We start from the raw sequence: 24172 nt of genomic DNA, 5'->3' as shown, positions 1-24172 counted from the left end.
TTATATTTGTTCACTGGTCAACAGACTAGCTATATGAATATATATTCCGGAATGCAGGTTATTGAACATGAATTGCGTGGCTATAAGTCACTTATCTTTAACTTACAAATAATCGACAGCAAAAATAGAGATCACAAAATGACCAATGACTATTGTCCATCATAGCATTAATAAAATACTGTAGAATAATACACTTGTAAAATAAGATATTTTATTAATAACATAAAGTCAACAAGAGGTAACTATAAACAGTCACACTTGCAAGCTAAGTTCAATATAAAATACGAAGTCTTTAGATCTTTCCATTCATATTCACTAAAGAACAAGCACCATTGAAATTACGACCATATCAACACACAATAAATTATTATGCCATATCCGATGTGCGCACTAACTAGTTTCTTCAGAAAAGACTCAATGTTACGCTGACCACCTTTCAATTCTGGCACAAATCTCTTAATAGAGTGTGGCATATATTTGTTGGTCGAAATGATTATGATATGACAGTAAAAAACAATTGATAAGCTTCCTATAAATTGAATACATTCGGTACACTAATATAACATATCATTCCACCATAATTAAGGATACCAAAGTAATCTATTTCATGTGTGGGGAGATGGCTTAATGGCTAAGACGTCTAACTTTTAACTGTATAGTGGCAGGTTCAGACTTCACTTACTTTGGTTTGTCTATTATCGGTATCACTAGTTATCATAGCTAAAATGCAATTAAAATGGAAAAAAAGATCAGAGATTATGAATCGCAACAAGTTATACACGCACAATTTCTTTAGGTCAGTTTTTCTTACATACTTTGGTCTATCTTCATGTACTTATTTTCATCGAAATAAAATGAATTTCCATAGAAAACCATTGAGTAATCAAGGAATTGACATTTTGTATTGTTTTGACTATAAATAAAAAATATGTAGTTCTTTACAAATTTATGTGTACATATTTGGTAATAAAAGAAACAAAAAACATATATATTGAAAGATTAGTGTGCAAGTTAATTTTTACATAAAAGAATGTAAGCTTTATATATATATATATATATATATATATATATATATATATATAACAGCATGGAAACCGGCGAAGCTATTTTGAATGTATATAAAGCAAATAAAAGAAATGATGATATTTTGAGATTTTCTTCTTTAGATAAGTTTCATTATTTTCTCTTGCTAAATCTGGAATTTTTAAGATTAATTATTTCGAGGTGTAACATTTAATTCACGTAATTGACGAATTATATCCTCTAGTTTCTTTTTTCGACCACGTTCCTCTTTACGCATTGCTTGAAGGAATCCTGTACGTTTTTTATCGGAATCACGTAAACGTTCTAGTAGTTTAATTGCTACACTTGGTGGGACACGATCATAAGCACTGCCTGTTAATGATTTGAAATAATAAAAAAAAACACAATATTTGTATTATAAAGATATTGAAATTAACTTGTAAATTATATTTTAGTAAAACTTTACTAAGATAAACTAGAAAAGAACCTTAATATTTTCACAATAACCGTTAATACTTTCAAGTCTAATACCAATTCCATGTATAAATCATTCCATCAAATGTTACTTGAAAAACAATAGACGATATGAAAAGGTTATAATCCTAAAATCAGCCCCCAAATGCCCTGGTACGGCTGAGAGTGGGAAGAGTCCGCTATCCCTCTCGAAATGCTCTCACATGGTTACGCGTATACAGCCTCTGCCAAGGAAGTCCTACTCACTGAGTTCTCGTGCCACGGGTGTTGTTTATGAAATTGAGAGGACGAGAAGCGAATGCCCGGCGCTTTAACCGGGTTGGTGGACACGGAAAGTCCACCTAAAGGAGTTGGAAAACCCTGATTCCAAACCAATGGTGCACATGGGCTCCAGTATCCTGATGGAACGAATGGCGTATAAATCAATCGTTGGTAACCGGCTACCATGGGACTGCATCTCCTAACGATGCTCCACTGCCTTGTGGATCAGACCTTTAGGTCGAAGGCTCCGAGTGTGGCTCCCTAAGAAAATCATTTGCTTCGGTCTGTGCACCCGGGCAGTATCACAGCCCTCACACAAATCAAATAAGATTTGTGCGGCGCATATGTATCTGGTGCTTCCTTGTACCAATATTGATGTGTTTAAATAAATAAATAATCCTAGAATGATTGTGTATATGGATCACATTATAGAAATAAGAAAATTTGTGTTTATATAGGATGGACTAAAATTTACAAAAAGTAGATTTTACATATTGTAGGAGGAAACTTATATGATAAATATTATCACTAAGTATATATTAAAATATCGTCTGATAGTTTATAAATCTGCACGATAAGTTTCATTACTAAAAATAGTTTGGACAATAATTAGTTTCTTAAGAGTTATTACATTAAAGTTGTTCAGAAGAAATTAAAATGAACTCAATCCAAAAGACAATAAAATCCTTTGCTCTAATTATTTACAGCTTATTTGTATAGTAATTAATACAATATGCATATGTTAGTTTGCAATAAAGCGAGAAATTTAATGATTATTCATGATAAAACAGTAGCTTAATAGTTAAGAGACTTCAACCATTACGTCGTATAGATTCAAACTCCACTTATCGCCCCCAAATGTCCTGGTACGGCCGAGGGTGAGGAGAGTTAGCTCTTCCTTTCGAAATGCTCACATATGGCCACGCGTATACAGCCACTACCAGGGAAGTCCTACTCACTGCCTTCTCGTGTCACGGGTGCTATTTACGAAATTAAGAGGACGAAAAACGAACGTTCGGAGCTTTAACCGGGTTGATGGATCCATCTGGGGGGGATTGGAAAACCCTGATTCCAAACCAATGGTGCACATAGGCTCCAGGATCCTAAGGAAACAAATGGTGTATGAACCTAACGTTGATCACCGGCTACCATGAGACTGCATCTCCTCACGATGTCCACTGCCTTGTGGATCAGACCTTTAGGTCGAAGGCTCCGAGTGTGGCTCCCTAAGAAAATCATTTGCTTCGGTCTGTGCACCCGGGCAGTATCACAGCCCACACACAAATCAAATGACTTGTGTGGCGCATATGTATTCGGTGCCACTTTATACGAATATTCATGTGTTCAAATAAATAAACCCCACTTATCATACTACGATTTAGGCAGTCCACAGTAGTAATTATTAGTCAATACACAATTCAAAGTGTACGTTAAGGCTGAGTACACAAATTTGTAGTTAATAAGTAAGTTATTATTTTCAAATATATAATTATCGATGTTTTAATCAAGTATGCAGATAGAATTTTCTAACAACAGTAAACTCATCTCTACTAATTTTTATGTAAAAGAAAACAAAATACCCGTCATTTGAAAAAATATGTAGCACATTCCTCTTCTCAAGACTTACCATATTTTCCTGATCCTAAACAATAGTTTTATGGAAGAAAGGAGAATAGATAAGGATAATTTTTGGAATATGAAAAGTGGAATGCAGTTAATTAAGTGAACAACCAGTATAAAAAATAATATCATGGATTTTGGCCCGCCAAAATTCCCTCAAAACTTAAGCTATATGTATCCGCCAATGGTGTGGATCTCATACTTTAGAAAAGGAAGGCACATAAGAAATAAATTTAATTGCAAAACATGTTCGTGATCAATACTATTAATTTTTTTAGAATCTGATACAAAGTATCTTGCAGATAAGTCCCGAATATAGTACTGGACGTTATGATAGAAGTGATTAATTTACAAGTTGAGATTATCACCAGCACACGGATAAGTAAACATTATCACTATTCATTGAATAATAACAGATCGAAAGTCACGGGGTCATTAATAACGAGGAAGCAGTAAAAGCATATCTTTTTTCTACTCAAGACATTAAGAAAGCATTAAAGCTACATAGATCCTTTTTATAGACAGACAACGACTGAGAAACCATTAAAAACTAAGTACCAGCGAAGAACTTTTTAATGATAGTTTAAGATTGGATAGGGCATTGAGTATATCTATGAAGCGCACAGGATCTTCGGAATTCGACAGCATTCAGCGACCGAGCTGAAATTAAATGATGCTCATGTCGTTTGTTGACATCTTCAGTTAGATATTGTTTGAAGTCATGAATACATCCAGCTGAAGACTTCCAACTTACAGAGTGATACGTCTTGTAAGTTGAACGCTTTATTCAGATCCTAAGCTAGTTCCGTAACCCCAGACTAGAACTACACAGCGACTTGGACACCAGAGAGAAGACACGAGTATGAGAGAAACACTTTACCGCAAGGTTCATTTATGTACAGAAAATATAGGGATTTTATAGTAATTTAAGAGTCCTTGAGTTTTTACTGAAAGTTCTAGAATACTGCTAAACATAGTAGCAGTGTATCAATCAGCCAATCAGGATCTCCACATGTGACTTTTCCATTTTCGTTATTTTAGTAACATAACTTCTAATTAATCGCTGATTGGTTGAAATGCTCCTTGATGACCCCTGAGCTTGTCATGTCGCTTGCGAGAAAAATGCAGGGTCATCCCAACACAGAGAGTATTGTATTACTTAGCTACCAAGTTTGAAATGAAATAATCAACACTTTTATTCTTGGTTGAAGTGAAGAACTTTTAACTAAAAATGTGCGATATTCCAAAAGATTCCACATTAACGTATACATAATTTTTAATTATTCACGAAATATGTATTAAAGTATATATCAATAACGTTTATCAGTCATTTCATCTTCAGTTATAAAGTTTTCGGTCATTTTCGTACCGCATAATATGTTGAATGAGCTGATTCTGTAGCACACCTCGCTTCTTCAAAGAACAGATAAGAATAAAAACGTGCCAACTATTGTGATTTTCCTGGTTCTATTTTATTGTAATGAGTGTCATGATAAGTTGTAAACCTTTTAAAAGATCGTGTCAATTCATTTTGGGATTTACGTACACAGCTACTTTTCTGAAACAAATATAAAGTAGGAAACTTCTTTGTAGTAGCTACATAGTTTTAAAATAGGTGTTTAACAGTTTGAATATGTAATATAATCCACTAAGTGTCATTAAACTTCAATACTTCATCAGTTGATAGCAGATCGTTGTGAAAACACTTGGTTAGACTACAAATATACGTATAACATTTTAATTATCGACAAACATTTTTATCTATAATGCCGTATTCAAGCCATAGAAATAAACACGAAATAATACAGTATGTACGTTTCAAGCAATTCCACAGAACACAAAAAAATGACTACTAACCAATAACATTTTTACGAAATGCAATGTATGAATTCCAATCATCTTTGTGATATAAATCCAATAACTGTCTTAAATCAGCAAAAATTAACCAAAGAGTAGTACGATCTAGGCCTGGAACAGGTTGTGAACGTGCAAACGATTCACACAAAGATAAATCAATACTTAATTGTTGAAGACCTGTTTCAGAAAGAGAACGCACCTAAAATATAAAGTAAATGCTGTAAGAAAAGAAAAGGAAGTCCTGCAAAAAATTAAAACAAAATGGCCTACACCATGAATTGACAGTCCCAGTAAAAAATACATTGATTTTTGGATACCTAGGAACACTCAGCAGAAGTCTTGAATTATACACCGTCATATCTTTTGGTACTTTTATCAATAAGTGATATATATAAATCTGGGAAATTGAAATGAGGAGAAACTGATATTTTTATGAAAATCTTTAGCAAGCCAGCCTGACAAACAACTTAGAAACACTATGCAACCTAATCTACATGGAGTATACACAGATAATCTATTCCTATTTGGTGAAGACTATGGAATACTACGGAGTCGCCTGAACTTCTTGAGTAACAATCCAGTAGTTTAGGGATCCATTTCTTTTCCTCTAAAGCAAACTTATTCAAAGAGTAGTCTATGTCATCCTGAAAGCTAACTGTAGAGAGTGGAGTAGCTGAATGCATTGAAACCTTTTAACTTATCTGGAAAGTTAAATTAGCCCTCGTGGGTGGGCGTTTGACGAAATCTGAACACGGATTTTAAAAGATAAACTGTTTTTTCCAGCTTGCGTCATTTGTGAAGTAGTCGAGGTCCCCGGTCTCCTAACAAAGTGATATGTATACCATAATACATAGCAGTTTCTTTTGTGCTACTCTATGGTTGTGAAATGTGGCCTATGAAAGAAAAAGACATGTTTAGGCTGTCTGATAACCGTGATTAATGGTTAGATACTTCGGATGACATTGTTAGGAATCGGTCATGATGGAGATGCATCTACTCTTTACCTCCCATCACATCTTGAGTTCCAATATTCTGTATATATACCTTTAGATTCTATCTCATCGCGCTTCATTTCCAATGTTTAGTCTCTCTCCCTATTAATACTACTAGTCATTTTAACTCTTTTTCTGTTTGTCATGTCATTATTATTTTATTGTTTTAGTGAGATAAGTTAGGCTAATCTATGTTCTTCCCAGGGCTCTACCCTGATTATAAAAATGACTAAGACTTTAAATATTACATGTTTCAAATAGATAGCAACTAAACATCGAGTTATCAAATAGTACCCTATAAAATAAAGTAACTTAATTTGGAGACAACATTGAAAAACTATTAATTAAAAGTCTAGGTCATTAAACAATAAAACATTGATTACTATTACGGAATGATCGATGTATGTTAGCGTATATTCTAATAAATTATTCAACTGAACATGTATAGATAGAAAGTCTATCTGAGTTGAAACAGTGAAGTTGATTAAATTATACAAATATCAATCGGCTATAACATAAAAAGATATTTTAATCTGTATATGCAAAACAAATATTAGTGCGCTTGTGATTTATGCATGAATTTGAACAACTTTCAATACGGTTGATAAATAAAAGCCAAAAAAAGTACCGATAGGGTCAAAAGTATCAAACTCAAACGGAATATAACATAAACAATGAATAAACATGAACGATCCTTTTCACTATTCCTCTCTGTATATTATGTATATACATCTGAATCAGTTTAGCCCAACTAGACTTCTTTCCTCACTCTTTGTCTCTCCTCTCGAGTAGCTTGGCTTGTGGGGAAGATAGTCATTCACATATAACTGTCTATCACTTAGGTAACTAAGCCTATCAGTGGCAAATGTCTGATCCTTTGAAAAAATCAAGATGTTTGTTGGGCCTATCACGTGCATATATATATATATATATATATATATATATATATACTTCTATAATATGGCTGAGGTTGAAAAATAAAAATTTAGTTGATTGCCTACGATGGATAGCTGTCTTATATTCCACATGGTTGAACTTCATTGATCATACTTTTACCCTGATGCCAAGTGGGGGAGAATTATCAACAACAAGTGAAGGAAATTGGTTGGACAATATTGTGGATTGATTAACGTTAAACATACATACTATTAGATGCCACTTCAAGGGTCTGAAGATTATTCATTCGCGCATAAATTGAAGGCGTTAAATAGCACTAGAGTTCATTAAACAATGTTCAGTCACTTCACCGCTAGAGCTCAATTATGTGTACTTAAAATATGGGACAACAACTGATGGTTACTGAACAAAAAAGTCCTCAATGTTTGAAATTTAATAATCTTCACGTTTATTTTCACCAATTATAACAAAAAAAAAGGAATTACGAGGATGATTTAGTTCAATTTTCAACACATATAAACTTACTTGAGAACCAAATAAAACATCATACAATAAACGGGCAATATGTTTACAAACTGACATACAAGCAGTTTGAGCAATTTTCGGGGGAAGATTTGAAAATGAATCGAACACTGATTTCAACCACGATGTTAAATGAACAATATTTTCAGTTGGTTTGATTTTTGTATTAGCTGTATAACTTACACCATTACGTCCATCAACAGTTTGATCATTTTTATTGGTATTATTGTTAATTTGACCACTATTATTATCATCGATATCATCATAGTTACTTAAATTAATAAATTTCGTAACACTATCCTTTAAATGATTACAAATTTGATCTTCAACCAATACACGTATATCTTTAAGTAGTGATGCACCTTGTAATCGGCTACGTGGTGGATTAGCTCCAGAGTTTAGAGTAACTGATGCAGTCATATCTGAATCTTCACGTTGATTATCCTGAACAAATAGATTTTACGAGAACTAGAATTTCTTTAAACGCAAAGTACAACCAATAATTAATTTTAAAAAGTATTTGAAAAAAGCATGACACTGGAATTCAGGTCAGAATGTTTGTTAAAGAAGCATATATAAATGATAGATAAAATTAAATACGAAATCCATCTTCCATCTCTAATGTCCCACGTCAACGATTTGCATAAAGTAGGCGCTGATAATGTTATCAGGAACAACAATGAGAGCTCTGCAATTAGACCATTTATTTCACACTACATAACATCACCGAAATATACAGGTAAGTTTAAATTAATCGCAAACGACATAGAGTCTGTAACAAATGTGCGTTAACATACAACACTAGCATAACAAGATGAATATCAAAGAAGATAGGAATAATATAGTAGCAATGATCATGAGAAAAACTGAGGATTGAGAATATGGTTCAAAAAGATAGAATAAAAGGGTGAGAATGAAGCGACACCAAAATTCGAGATCCGGGAGAGGATAAAAAGGGAATACATTATTGTGCCACTATGACTAACTTTCAGCAATTTCAATCGAGGTCTCAAATCACTGACTGCGGTTGTCTATCGGACAGGTATGTGTAATGTTATGTGGCAGGAGGTAATAGGCATAAAGTTCTAGGTTTAGATCCACTGAGACTTGAATCTCCATTACAGATAGAAGCGTCGTCGTTGAGCTATTCAGGAACTGACTGATCTACTATTGCAGGACTAGGACATTGCTACACTGATTTATTATTGATTAATTATCAATTTCAAAATTTTACACAGTGCTTAATCCTAATATAATTATACATGCCAATTTGTAATATATCCAGCTATGCAAAGTGAAATGACATAGCAAGAATGGATAAGTTGACCAAAGTTCACGTTATCTGTCTGTTTTTTTTGTTTTCGGTAGTTAAAATATCAACGCAATTTAATTGGAGTGCAATATTTTTCAAACAATTAACGGAATAAGCTAAAACCTTTAAAAGTATCACTTCTGAATAGAGTATACAAAATCTGACATTTATAGTGAAACCAGGCACTAATATCTTGATGTGTTTATGAATCAATTTTTTTTGCCTAAACATTCACGACAATATGAGAAATCTCGGTGTATTACTTTCTAACATTTGCGAAATAATGTTTATGATGACGCTTATTCAAAAAATTGAAAAAAAGAATCCCAACGAACTATTAAAAAAATTATTCCTAATTGCTTAGTATTATTATTATTATTTAAACACATAAATATTGGTACAAGGAAGCACCAGATACATATGCGCCTCACAAATCTCATTCGATTTGTGTGAGGGCTGTGATACTGCCCAGGTGCCCAGACTGAAGCTTAGTAGTTACACGACAATATTAGCATAGTGTAATCCTACGACTGTCAGTCTTCACTGTTATTAGAGATGTGTGGATGGCTGTCCCTTAGGTTAGTTATATCCAAGGCCGAACACCACAGCAAGGTAGCAGCCCTAATTGGGGTTCCATAAGTGCAGTCATAATTGTCATTGAATGTTTTATAAATAACAGATTTGCTTGAAAACCATGGCTGATATTGATCAATAGTATTATGATGAATTAAGAGTTCAGTCTGGATGATCACAATATCAGAAAAAAAGTAAATCAGTAAAAACGTTCAACAATCTTTTTTAAATGTAATATGTAATACCGAAGATAGTGAAACTTACCCTAATCAATCCGAAATCTTTTAAACGACCACTGGTTATACTTGAAGCCTCATCCAGCAAGGTGTATTGAAGATAGTTATCTAAATGCCCACAAACTGTTTCTAACTCATCCAAATTTATACAAAATTGCATAAGCCGAGGTAATTGACGTAAAGATGAACGAACGCCCGAAGTTAAAACTGTATTTAAACATTGACTGAATAGGAAATTTGTAGCACGATTAATTGTATCCTCTAGTTCTGTATAAGCTAAATCCATATTTTCACAGAACCGATAACACAAATTGATGTATTCACGAACAGTTCGATAAATTTTAGGCACTATCCATGAAAAGCACAACTGTTTAGGAAATGGAAGTTCAGAAAATTCGACTGTATCTCCTGGTGGATACATTTCAAGGAATTTAGTTAACTGTTCCGGATTTGATATTTTAATTGTTTCATAATTATCTTCAGCAATTATTGTTTCAAATCTAGATGAAAATGTGTCAGTATAAAAAATTTTATTTGAAGAAGAAATGTTATTTAGAACAAATACAATGATAAGGTCATTTTGAAAAAAAATGTTCAGACTTACTGAAACATTTATCTTCAAAGAGGCCGGACGGTCATCGCACCATAACTCGAAATGATTGAAGTTGGGATTATACCACTGGACACCGGCTAATTCTAATGAGTAAATGTCCACCGCCAGAACTAAATGCCCTAGGTTCGATCCTCAGTGGGATTGTGAGTGGGCACAGCTCTAAAGTCTCATATTAGGATAGAAAAGCTGAATGACTAGCTACTGTCTGCCTCGATGCTCAATGCAGACCTATACAAGATCATGATATAGCTCGACCCATGTAGTCTGAGGCATGTCGGTAGACACCGACTTTTTAAGTAAAGTCTACATAATTTGTGTATTTCACAGTCGGAGACGTTAGACCAATATAGAGCTCTACCATATTCTATGTCGCCTATTACTGAGTGACTAAATCTGAACATTGATAATGAGATATTGATGCTAACAATCTTAACACACAATGATGGCGAAGGTTGAAAATTTCATAATGTCAAAATTTATCTACATAACTTAATTTCTGTTTCATATGAGATGATTTTGACAAGTAGATATGTGATTAAATCATTCAGAAATTGCACCCGTTAGAAGACATAAGATATTTGAAAACGACTTTGATTTTTGACAGTGTAAAGAGAAAATACATGATACACTAAGTATTTGTCTTGACAGTTTACCTGAAGTAGAATATTATGCCATATATGTTTATTTTGGGTTAAAAATGGCATTCAATAATCATGAATAAAAACAGCAAATTACTCCTGAAAAGTTATCGAAAACAAAACGGAAGTGATATGGTGAAAATTTACAGCTTAGGCGAGTGATTTTAGCGGAATTCGGCCCCATCAACTGACAGAACGAAACCCCATCAAAATAAAGTAGAAATAAGAAATCTTGATACAATGGTCCATAGAGAGCCATAGAGATTCAAAAAAGATATTTCAGAAATTAAGTTGCTGTAAAATTATTTTTGAAGTCTTATAGAATGTACGATCAGAACATTCCGTTCTTTTTGAGACTCGTAATCTGAATACACCTGTATCTTAATGCCGATCTTCAGACTGAGACTAGAACTCAGAATCTTTGACTTCAAACGACAACGCGTTATTCCCCGGGTTACTGAGTTCGGATAGCCACTAACTTATTAAACAGATATCATGTTGAGTATCATTACGGTGAATCTATAAATATTACTGAACGACTTTAACATTTTAACCCGTTTTAGCTAAGCAGAAAGCAACAAAAGTAAATGAATAATTTCTAATAGAAAATGAAATTTACTGAAAATATATAAGACTATTTCTAAGAGGACTATAGAAACTCTAAGGCTAACACATAAAATCTAGTATCCTAACCTTGATTCTAACACTATAGTTTCTGCAATTATAATACATTGAAACGAAACACCAGTGCATTTCGTATTTTTTAAAAATAAGTTTACTATTATTTCATTTTCAGCATTCACGTATTGGTATTTTCCTAAATATTACAACGCTTTGTAAATACTGTTATATTTTCCTTGGTGAAATTCGTCGTAATGCGATCCAACCGTTGAATTCACACTTAATCAGTTGATCATAGAGATTTTCAAACTGATCATTGATCGACAATATAGATATTTGTATCATTGAGATGGAAATATTAAAACCCAAGAGAAAGTGCCTGCTTTTCACGAACAGATAATACAATTAAGCAAAAATTAGCGACATATTTGTCAGGATTGACTAGAAACGAATCACTGACATTATCATCATTATTATTACTGTAGGATTTCTCAGGTTTTTTTCCGATCGCTTTTTTCTTTTTCGACATGACAGTGCAGCAAAAATCGATTTACGAAAGTGTATGTGTGGTTACACATACATAAGAAGGAGAAATCGTGATCTGCAAGTAACGACAGTTGGGCGCGTACCTAAGCGGGCTACAGAAACAAACTGAATAGGAACGAGTCAAACTGGATTTTAATAAATTTCGTTTTTCAAGCCACAAATCCTCTAAACCAATTAGACATGGATTTACTTCTAAGTAAATCTCAATCAACTATCCCAAATCTAATTAGACTGACTAAATCATAAATAGATAATTGTCAAGGAAAACTGATCAACTTAATTGAACTACACACCCAAGCATTATTTACATTAACAGAAATGTCTACAGTTTGCTGTTGTCTCCGAAGATTAAATTATCGGTAACTTCTATGAACTATTTATAGACTGTTATATATATATATATATATATATATATATACATATGGCTGGGACACGTGTTACGTATGCCCAACTACCGACTGCCCCGACGTGCAATGTTTCATGGTGTAGGAGTAGGTTGGAAGAAAGCTAGGGGTGGCCAGACCAAAACGTGGCACAAATCCACGAAGTCAATGACAAGTGGACTGAGCCATGTTGGTAGATGTAGACTACCTGGTTGGGATCCGTGAGATGATAACAACTGATGGTTAGAGACCTTGAATGACATGGCTCAAAATCGTTTGCAATGGCGAAGATGCATCCACTCTTTGTGTTCTACCAAATTCTAATCTTCTGAATTCTTCATGTCTCTATCCTTTTTCTCTTTTCAAATTTATCTCACTGTATTATACTCCTTCAAACTCTAATCTTTCACATAATGCTTATACTCTTACTACTTCTACCAATATGGGATTTGAATCGACAACTGAATCTCTGTGCTGATGTGGTATGGCAACTCGAACTGATGTACGTACGTACGAAGTTCTACGTTGTGACTGATATATATATATATATATATATATATATATACTCTTATTAACTATTAAGTAACTAGATTATATATATTTATATTTCTTTTACCATAAGCTTTCATTTGACCTATTGGTTAATATTATACGATTTTTCTTAAATTATTTCCAATCTATTAGTAACAGTCTCTCGCACTCACAGTCACCTTTGACTTGATCTGGTATAATTATTATTTTTCATTTTATGGTGTGATGAGATCTGATATACTTGTATATAAACCACTTATGTCTGAAATATACGATCCATATAGTGGAGGCTGATATTTGTGTTTTGAACTGAACCGGTTGGGTTAGGCGAGAAGTTATTACACAGAGGACCAATAAGAAATCAGAGTTGACTCAAGGGTGCTCGTGTTGATCAACGCGTCATTAGTTTAGCACAGTGACAAGGTCATGTGTGTCAGTGGTCTGACTGGAGACTTTGTCACATGATATTTGACGTCGCTTAGGGTATAATATTTGCCATATTAAATTCATCAGTTTTTGCAGCACTATCATGTCGAAAAAGAAAAAAGCGATCGGAAAAAAACCTGAGAAATCCTACAGTAATAATAATGATAATAATGTCAGTGATTCGTTTCTAGTCAATCCTGACAAATATGTCGCTAATTTTTGCTTAATTGTATTATCTGTTCGTGAAAAGCAGGCACTTTCTCTTGGGTTTTAATATTTCCATCTCAATGATACAAATATCTATATTGTCGATCAATGATCAGTTTGAAAATCTCTATGATCAACTGATTAAGTGCTGGACTCCTACATCTTTAGATAATCAAAGTTGTTGTAGAGTCAAACTGTTGTATATTGTGTATCGATTTCATATTCTTTAATGGAATTCGAGAAGTATATTAATTTCTAAGCATTTCAAATCACTAAAACTGTTACGAAATAACCCTGATATAATCTTGTTCAATTATTTATGTTCTAAATGAAATTTAAAAAAAAAACTAAGGATATTAAATATAAATTACGTGAGACTATGATTTATGGACGAACAAATCAGATACACGATGACAGGTCTTGGATTTCGGTTAGAAATTCATTTATCCGTTTGGTTAAACAGAGTTTTGATATTTTAACTGATGTCAGCTCGTGATGAAAACTCTAAACCTAATTCCGGACCCTAGCTGTCAACTGTAAATCTTAATTCAAATTTCTCACGTTGGTTTATAACCCTCATTTAGTCCTAGTTAGTAGGTGGATATTCTGAAGGTCACTTTAGCGTCGCTCAAAGGTCGCCCATAAATTATAGTCAACATAAATTTCGAGTACATGTGTTTGTTTCTTTCCCCAAAAATTGCAGATAAACGTTTCATTTCTATTAGCTATTACAGGTTTCAAGCACATAATTCCACACAACTTTACGCATTATTCATATTCTTCAAATGAAAAGTGAAAAAAGCATAATTATTAAGAAGACTTAAGAACACTTAGTTTTTCTTTCTTTCTGCTAAAAATAGTAGGTATGACATGTAAGGAAAATCGCAGTTAATTTTTTTGTATTCATATTTACTCATTGATCTCTGATGGTATCTGATTGGTTAATTTGCTTTTAGTTTACTACACATCTCAATGTAATATTTGTTGCTACGTCTACAGATTTGATTATTAATTATAATTTTAACTTTTGTTGGGAATATAAAAGCTCTTCCGAAATTTTCATCTTCCCACTCTCTCTTATTTGTGTATACATTATTAACATTGAAGTGTTATAGTGTATTGGTCATCCGACTTATCTAGTTCGTATAGATTCTGATTTATGTTCGAAGGATATTCTAATCGTTTATAACTCGTAACTACAAGTATACTGCGCAGCAGTTCACTCTGTTCTACTTTACGGCTGTGAAACATGGCCATTAAGAGTAGAAGATACTCTCAAGTTACTAGTATTTGACCACAGATATCTTAGAAATATTGCTCGCATCTGCTGGGATCACCGGGTAAGTAATAATGAAGTTAGACACAGAGTATTAGGGAATGATGGTAAATCAGTTGATGAGGTCATGAATCTTCATTGATTGGGATGGTTAGGCCACGTTACGTATGCCTGAACACCGATTACCACGACGCGCTATGCTGGCGATGGTTGGAAGAGAGTTAGGGGAGGCCAAACCAAAACATGGCATCAGTACTCGAAGTCACTAACTTCTAGTCTAAGCCATGTTGACAGATGCAGACTACTTGGTTGGATTCCGCGTGACTATCGTAACCAATGGTTGGAGACTCTAGGTGATATGGCTCAGAATCGATCACAATGGCGTAGGTGTGTACACTCTTTATCTTCCCTTAAACCTTGAGATTAAAATTGCTTCATAACTTTCTTCCTTCCTATACTATATCCTCATATACAACCTATCTTTTATATACTACCACCACTAAATTAACTACTTCTATGATTTCAGTGTTCATCTTTTTGTGCTAATGAGGTATGGCAACTTGGACCGATGCATAAATGTGCCTGATCCTACGTTGTAGCTGACTGACGTAACTATGGTAGCTTATTGCGAAATAGAACAATAAAAAATCCATTATATTTAGACGTTTAAATAATAGACTATCAACATTATATGTTTCATAGAAAGAAATTTTTCAAATCAATTTCACTTACTTAGACTTCCATTGACTAGCTAATAGTCTATGATAGTATCGTTGAACAATACCAATTGTTTCATTTAAACCAGTTATTGGGAAGCCTAAATTTTGCATAGTTCTTTCAAAAATAATTAAATAATCTTTTAATTTAATTAAATCATTCGGTGAATCACATGATTTTGCATTAATATGTACAAAATCTATTAAACGATTCACTGTATGTACCCATAATTCATCTAAATATGTTTGATAAAATACTGATGAACCAGATAATGTATGACGAATAAAATCATCAACTACAAAAAATCCACAAATTCCACTGAAAAATTCACCATAATTACGCATTTCAACCTAAGGATAAGAAATAGAGGATAAAATTGAATTATGAGAAATAAACGGATGTTAAACAAGTTTCTTAGAGTTTTATTTATTTATTTAAACACATATATATTGGTACAAAAGGGCACCAAATACATATGCGCCACACAAAACAATGAAAATAGGAAGGGAAAGGATGAAAAGATAAGAGGGACTGAGATGTACAACCAGAAGAACTCTCTCAGTTAAGAAAGTTATAACCACTCTTTATGTAGAAAGTAAAAGAAGGTTGCAGCAGGATCGCCACTGGCTTCTATTCTGAGCCATATCTGATAACGTCTCTAGCCACTGTGTTGCACCATCTCTCGGACCCCAACCAAGGAGTCGTGAAGGACCAACGTAAGCTAGCCCTTTGCAGCTCTCTTTCATGCCACGACACCATGTCATACACTGACCTCCTCTCCGCTTTTTCCAACCAGTCCCAGAGTCGGCAAATAATGCACGACGTGGAAGTCTCTGGGACGACATTCGTAAAACATGTCCAAGCCACCGAAGTCGGTGTTTCAAGATGGTAACACCAATTAGATTGGCGTCTTTGCGCCCGGACACACGATGCCGAACCTCTGCATTACTAACATGGTGTTGCCACTGTATGTCAGCAATCCTTCGGAGACAACGATGATCGAACACAGAGAGACGTCTAACATCCTCAACTCGGAAAGGCCAGGTTTCATAAGCATAGAGCAAAACTGCTCTCACCGACGCGTTGCAGATCCGACCTTTTACAGCCAGACTAACATCACGAAGGCGCCAAAGATGGCCCAGATTGGCATAAGCCGCTCTGGCTTTCATTATACGTGCATCAATCTCATCACTCATGCCACCACCAGTACTTATGTAGCTACCTAGATACACAAACTTCTCAGCTACTTCAATCTGCACACCATCTAGGGTGAGTACAGGATTAGAATCCTGCCAGTCTTGTAGGAGTACTTTGCACTTGGAGGGTGCAAAGCACATACCGTACTTGAGGACACTGATTGCCAACTGATTAATTGCGGATTGCATGCCTTGGGCATTATCGCACAGTAAGACAATATCATCCGCATACTCGAGGTCGAGAAGTCGTTCTCCAGGCAGCAGATTTACACCGCCATTACTTACATCCATCAGAGCTGTTTCCAGAATGTCATCGGTGGCTGGCAGTGTAATCTAGGAGGTGCGTTTCATTCTATTTGCGATGAACCTATTTCTCAGTAGCTGAATGGGTATCTATATGAAATTAAGTGCTATTATATTCTCTTCAATTCAGAAAAATTATTACTACTAATCGAAAGTGATTATAATTTGTCTGGTACTTGAACCGTATATTAATACACGTAAATTGAATTCAAAATAGAAATGTTTATGATAACATATATCATACAAGATGATTATTTACGGTGTACTGGGATACTAGACAGGCAGATAGATTATAGACAGGTGGTACATGGCACAAATATGTTTTGATCTAAGTAACCACATTTTACATACACTACACAACGGCACAATGAGAGGAAAGAAGTGAAGGAGGAATGCTATTTAAAGCTGTGAAAAGACGATAAAAAAGTAGCGACCAAACAAACCAAAGAAACAAAGGAAAGTAAAAGTAATACTGTATTTAAGACTTAGAGGAGAATAACAAAATAGCTAGTTAATAAGTCTAAATATGATTTGTTTGAAGTATATATATAAATATATATAATACTGTAGCTGTCAGAATAGTTAGAAGTTGGAAAAACCAACAGTTTTAAAAAATATGTGACTAGCTTACAGCAAATTTATAAATATTAAGTGCTTGTGAAAATAATACAAACTGAAGTTAGTTGTCATTATGATAAAGAATCACTTGAAGAACTATTGAGAACAATTTAAAGTTGGTTAATTGTTTCATCTTATTCAGCAACTATAAACTGGGATCCAACAACACTTCAGTGTTCTGCATACTTCTAGATTATGTTAGCTGGTGATCAAAACTCAACATTGAATGTGTTCATGAATTAGTTTCAAAGGATAAATTATAGGCCAAACAATATTTGTATTGTTATGATATGTACATCATGATGTCAAGAGTATTTCATAAAAACTGACCCATTACAATTTAGGCTTACTACATTCTAGTTTTCGTCATGAAGTTCAACCCTTTAAAATGACACTCAGTATGTCTATTATTTTATAAAGTATTCAAATAGGAAATAACATCAAAGAAAGTCTAATTTTTATCACTTAATGTTTGATAACATTTCTTTACATGTTGTTCACAAGTGAACAATTGTCCTGCCAAATATTTAGGTAAAAGCATTTAGGGAGATTTCTACTTACTGACACTAAATAGACTAAAATGAAAATTAGGGAAAATCAATCGTCACATTCTCGCTTGTCTAATATTTATTTATCATTACACTTCACTCGACTCGTCCCAAATCAGAACATGGATGAGAAGAAAACATAAAATACTCCAAATAACCAGGGCAACAATGGGTGCAATAATGAACATAAGGGTCTACATAAAATCCAAAGCAGAAGCTTTCAGAACATTCTCGATTCACCTACTATTACTGACTAGTTTAAAAAGGACTAATCAGAACATCCCAATTTGTACTTGGCCTGAACAAGCAATTATCAGGATTTAATCATGTTAACATTAGGTCATATAATTTATGGGCTTATGACTAGTCCACAGTGTCAACCCCTATGCGATACATGATTGGTATTACAAAATTACCGTGTCAAAATTCCATGGTTTACATCATTTTATGTAAAGTCAATTTTAGATACAGTGTCACCATCATCCAGTCGTTTCACATGGATTAAATTGTTATACATTTTTCATTGGAAAGAAATATCAGAACATATTCAATATGTTTGAGACTTCTAACGTTTAAAATGATTTAGACAAGCAAAAATCAAAAGAGAATAATACCTAAACTGTACACGGAATGTAAGTTTGCTAAATGAAACTTCAAAATTAATTTACAAAGACTAATAATGCTTTTTGTAATAATAAATAATATAGAATAAAATGAGAGTTTGGAAATAACATCATACACTAATTGAATGTGACTGAAAAGTGACCAAATTGTATTTAGCATTCAGAAGCGATGAGGCAACACTGTCAGAACTAAGGAGTTGGACCAACATTATGTGTTTAAGAATGTTATTTCGTTTAATCGAGAAGGACCTTGGATTCATAATTTTAACTTAATAAAACATTTTTGTAGAGTATAGCAACAGATGGGTTGTAAATTCAGTTTACATTTTATAACAAGACCACATTAGACCAGAACGTGGCTCCTGAGACGTCTTTTCCTAGAATTTAAAATGCTCATCCAGCCGCGATGAAATATGAAATGATGTGACAACTGAAAAACCAGACTTCTAAGGACTTCCAGAGATGTTTTGAACGGTCTAAGATTGATATATCCGAAATTCTCTAAAATTTTGAATGACCCCAGTTCGCATATTTATTAAGCAGACTACATACAACTACACTACCACCAGGGGAGTAATGGTAATAGAATAGAGAAAGAGAAAATAGGCAAGAAAAGAAAGGGTAAATGGACATTAGTGGAATGTTGCTGCATCACTATGTATGATTTCGAACCATACTACCTCGAAATATTACGAAGCATCGATTTCTATCGTCTTTATGATTACAGTGGAGTGTAATTATTTTAGAAAAAAAGCAAATTATACCGCAGATTAGCAGACAACTGGCAAGAAACTTTATACCCATATTTTATGTTAGCTAACTTCTATCGCAATAAGGTCCATCACCATTTTGAAGAAATCAGGATTAATTCACGAGATTGAAACTTGAATCATCAAAATTCATTGGTAAACATTTTAGTATTGAACTATTTAAGTCACATAATAAACTTGACATTAAGCATTACTCCATCAGTACTAAGAATTAAATAACACCATGTTAATTAATATTTAACAATTTATTAATACATTCTAGTGACAATGATTATTAACAATATTGACAAAGGAATTAAAACAATAAAATTTATTTTATTTATGAATGCTTATCAAAAATATCACGATTAATACCTAAACTTTAAGACTTTCACTTCGAATGACAGAGTGACTAACAAATTTTATTAGATAAATGGGTTCGAATCTCGCGAGGCGGGATCGTGGATGCGCATTGCTGAGGAGTCCCACAATAAGGTGAAACGACCGTCCAATGCTTCCAGGTTTTTCATAGTGGTCTAGCTTCAATTGACTCATGATCTCAACTATTAGAGTAAATAACCGTTTAACTATTTCTATATAGTTATATAATATACCCTTGTGGGCCAGAGTAATTTTGCATTGGTTTTCAGGAGAACTAGACACCATCTAGACTTCCACGTGACAACTCAAACAGTATAGCTCAATCCTGTTTCGCAGGAGAACTAGATACCATATAAGCTTCAACGCTACAATCTAAATAATACAGCTAAATCCTGTGGCGCAACCACACAGGTACCAAGCACCCTGGTGGACCATTCACACCATTCGTATACACATTCACATCACCTGTATAACTATTCCGATTAATGATCGCGTAAACCAATTATGCACAGCATGAACAGGTCAAATTTGACCTATTCAGCTTACACCGACAGTCGAACTCATTACTGTTAGCAATGGCGATATGCCTTACAATGTTCCAATGACAATGGCCCTTGAGAACACTGAAAAGCAATCATCAATATGAATGAAATCGGTTAACCAGAAAACCAATTTTGCGCATGAAAAGTCAGCAAAACTTGCCAAAGTAATGCCGAACCATCCACAATGTCGATGGCGAACCTTCAGTCTCATATGAGACCCTCAGCTCTGCATGGCAATATAGCTTATACCGCATACAACACATATGATTTATATAAACATAGTTCAATAAAATATTATATTATAACCATGTTCACACTTAGTAGGTAATAAAAAAATCTTGGAAAGAAATTCAAACATTAAATAATGAAAATTAAATTTATGCTTAAAAGTTATAGTATAGTTGAATTTAAATAAACTCTAAATAATAAACAAGCAAACAGTTTAACAACTTGTAAACAAACAATCTCTTCAATCAGATTCTGTTACCAATTGAATGGTAATTCTTATATGATAAACGGGACGTGGGGGGGGAGTAAAGTCACTTGTTTGACAAATGTGTCATTTAAACTGGATTTTAGCATTGAGTTCATATTAATTCTAGTATAATATTATCGACTATTCAGTTACAAGAATTATTACTAGGTCTTAAATATTGTAATATGTTAACTAAAATTGGTAAAATTAGATGGTTTTATTTATAGATTACACATAATTTAATAAATGTATGCTAATTAGACAGTAAAATATTAGAATGATAATGAGTAGTTTCAGCTTGAAAATCATGAGTTCATGTGATGATACACAGTGCTCATTTAGAGTGTAAATAAACATATATATGTGTTATGTCCTACAACCGACCAATCAGCGTAGATGACCTTAAGCAACTATTACGAATCAAGAACAAGGAGGACTGATAGTCGATACTGATACCTGACGGTTGACCCGACACTAACTAGCAGCGAACGAAGAGGAAAAATGCAAGACCAATGATCATCAGTCAAAGATCACTATTATATTTCAGACATTTATTTATGTACATACAAGACCAAAGCGCACAGTAGACCAATTGAGTAACAGCATTAAAAACCGAATAACAAAATGAATGATGGGAAGAACGGAGAATTGGGTACGAAAATAATCGGTCCTAGTTTATTAGTCGAAAAATTCCATAACAACAATGTACGGTTCAAATAGAAGCTTGTTGCTAGGGTAATACAAAAATAATAAGACCAAAATATTTATTAAACATTTAATCAATATATACATAAATAAAATCGTACAAAAATAGCTTCGAAAGTTTTCACCTTATAGTTAAATCATCTCCTACAACAATAAGCATGAAATATCACAATGTGTTTTGAATGACTAAGCGAATTCAGATAGTAAATTTTAGTGTAATAAAAAAGGTCAAGGGAGAAAAACATTTCAGTAGTGGTGTTTTTAAAAAAAGACCAATACATAATAAAATCAATAAATTTTCAATTAATTGCCGAGGTTCTGAAGAGCAACCAAGATCATTATTTCAAAAGAAGACAAGCTAAAAGAAAGCGGGAATATAATAAACATTTTACGATTTCATAATTTTCTCCCGATCATTAAAAACATAATAAAATAAAACTACTTTTCTGTAAATAACAATCCTAATGAAGGATCTTGGATTGGTACTGTGGTTTTACCTTAACACCAAGGTACAACAGAAGAATCAAAAGGTCTATTGAAAACTTACAACATTAAAGCCTTCTACAAGACAAATAACACTCTAAGAGACGCTTTAGTTAGAATAAAAGATAAGATCTCATTCAATTCTACACAAAATTTTGTCCACAGATTAGGTTGTGTCGATTGTGATGCGTTCTACATTGGAGTGAGATCTCGCCTTGTGCCAAGGAACACTTAAGTTACACAAAAAGACCTACTAATAATCCTGTAGAATTAAGAAATTTACAGGATAAATCAGCAATAGCAGTACATGCTATTTTCAATAATCACCAAATATATTAAAATTATTAAAGTTCAGAAAGGTTTTTCCAACTATAAAGAGAGATGAGTAGCCGAAGCGTTTTATATAATGCCAAATTCTTCTGCCCTCAATAAGAAAGAAAACCGGAATATTCATTCAATTTGGACTGTTTATACAAACAACCACATTAGACTATATTTATTTCCACACAATCTACACACATATATACCTGATTCCAACCTCAATACTTCATACTACAAATATATAAACTTTTTCATATCCACCTTCTGACGTACAAATTAATGCAGTGACAGGTCATACAAATCCGCCTTGACCGAAAAATAACTTGGCACTGACATGTTCAGACCGATTATGATGTTGATTACACTAAAAATATTCTTCGTTGTTTCCTTTGTACTATTTAAACGTGTGTTAATTTTATTTCGGCTATTTATTTACTCTGAAGAATTGGCTTAAATGAAATCATAAAATGTCGGAAATATAATTTCTTACTCATTGGAATATCAAAAAAATATATTTATCATTAACTTCATAACCGATACTCAATTTTTTGAAACTATCCAGTCCAAACATGGCATTGATACCTATATAATAGGTTGTTAAATTAAACTTCATCGTGTATTTAGATTTGAGCAACAGGATAGTATTATTAGTTTTCGAATAGACTGCATAACTTAAAGATGAGTTATATATATGAAACTATATATAGTAAATGAGTTAACATTAACCAGTATTCAAAGTCTTAAGGTTACTGGATTTTTCAATGACTTTCAGATATTATTGTACATATAGTGGTGAAATATTGTGTGTGGTTTTCATTTACGTAATTTTTTATTTTATATTTTATACATAACGATTGAAACAAGTATTAGGATTCTGTGTTAGCTTAGTTGCCTAGCATTCTTTTATATTATTCAGTTGTAAAACTAATAGTGAATAAGTTAATAGATCCATACTAATGGACAATTATGTCATTATACATCAGCATCATTTCATATCACTAAATTAATCGACATTCTATTCATTATCTTAACGATTGAAACATACTTTTACAACTAATCGAAAACCGCAATGAATAACAATATGAATGTGATAGTTTTCGAATGCAATCGATGAATTGTTGATAATGAAAGATTAGGTTGATCGGTTGAAGTTAGACATTAACACCTTTGGATGCCGGCTGGCTCATTGGTCTAGTGGTTGAGCGCTCGCGCGTGAAACTGATAGGTCCTGGGTTCGAATCTCGTGAGGTGGGATCGTGGATGAGCACTGCTGAGGAGTCCAACAATAGGACGAAACGGCCGTCCAGTTCTCTCAGGCTTTCCATGGTGGTCTAGCTTCAAGTGATTCATGATCTCAACTATTGAAAGATTATGTATTAATTAATTAATTTATTCAACTTTAATAACAGATTCAATTAGATAGTCAGTACAAGCGCTTGTAGTATCAGTGGCAGAGGCTATACACGCGTGGCCATGTGAGAGCATTTTGAGAGGAAGAGCGAA

General features: G+C 33.6%; 1 protein-coding gene across 1 annotated transcript in view; it reads right to left on the bottom strand.

Moving 5' to 3' along the window:
* Nucleotides 1-875: 875 nt before the first annotated feature.
* Smp_146100 (putative sec15) overlaps nt 876-24172 on the bottom strand; it is a 39018-nt gene continuing 15721 nt past the window's right edge. Inside the window, exons 5-11 of the mRNA XM_018796279.1 lie at nt 15934-16075; nt 11712-11733; nt 9777-10267; nt 7650-7816; nt 5236-5434; nt 3386-3400; nt 876-1395 (exon numbers count right to left, since the gene is read on the bottom strand). Coding sequence (XP_018650507.1) covers nt 1211-1395; nt 3386-3400; nt 5236-5434; nt 7650-7816; nt 9777-10267; nt 11712-11733; nt 15934-16075 — 1221 coding nt within the window. The 3' untranslated portion in view covers nt 876-1210. The remainder of the gene's footprint in view (nt 1396-3385; nt 3401-5235; nt 5435-7649; nt 7817-9776; nt 10268-11711; nt 11734-15933; nt 16076-24172) is intronic.

The sequence above is a fragment of the Schistosoma mansoni genome, chromosome 2 (genome assembly GCF_000237925.1).
Source record: "Schistosoma mansoni strain Puerto Rico chromosome 2, complete genome".
NCBI classification, from domain to species: Eukaryota; Metazoa; Platyhelminthes; class Trematoda; order Strigeidida; family Schistosomatidae; genus Schistosoma; species Schistosoma mansoni.
The sequence above is the reverse complement of the archived record's forward strand: the minus strand, read 5'-3'. Positions and strand labels throughout refer to the sequence as shown.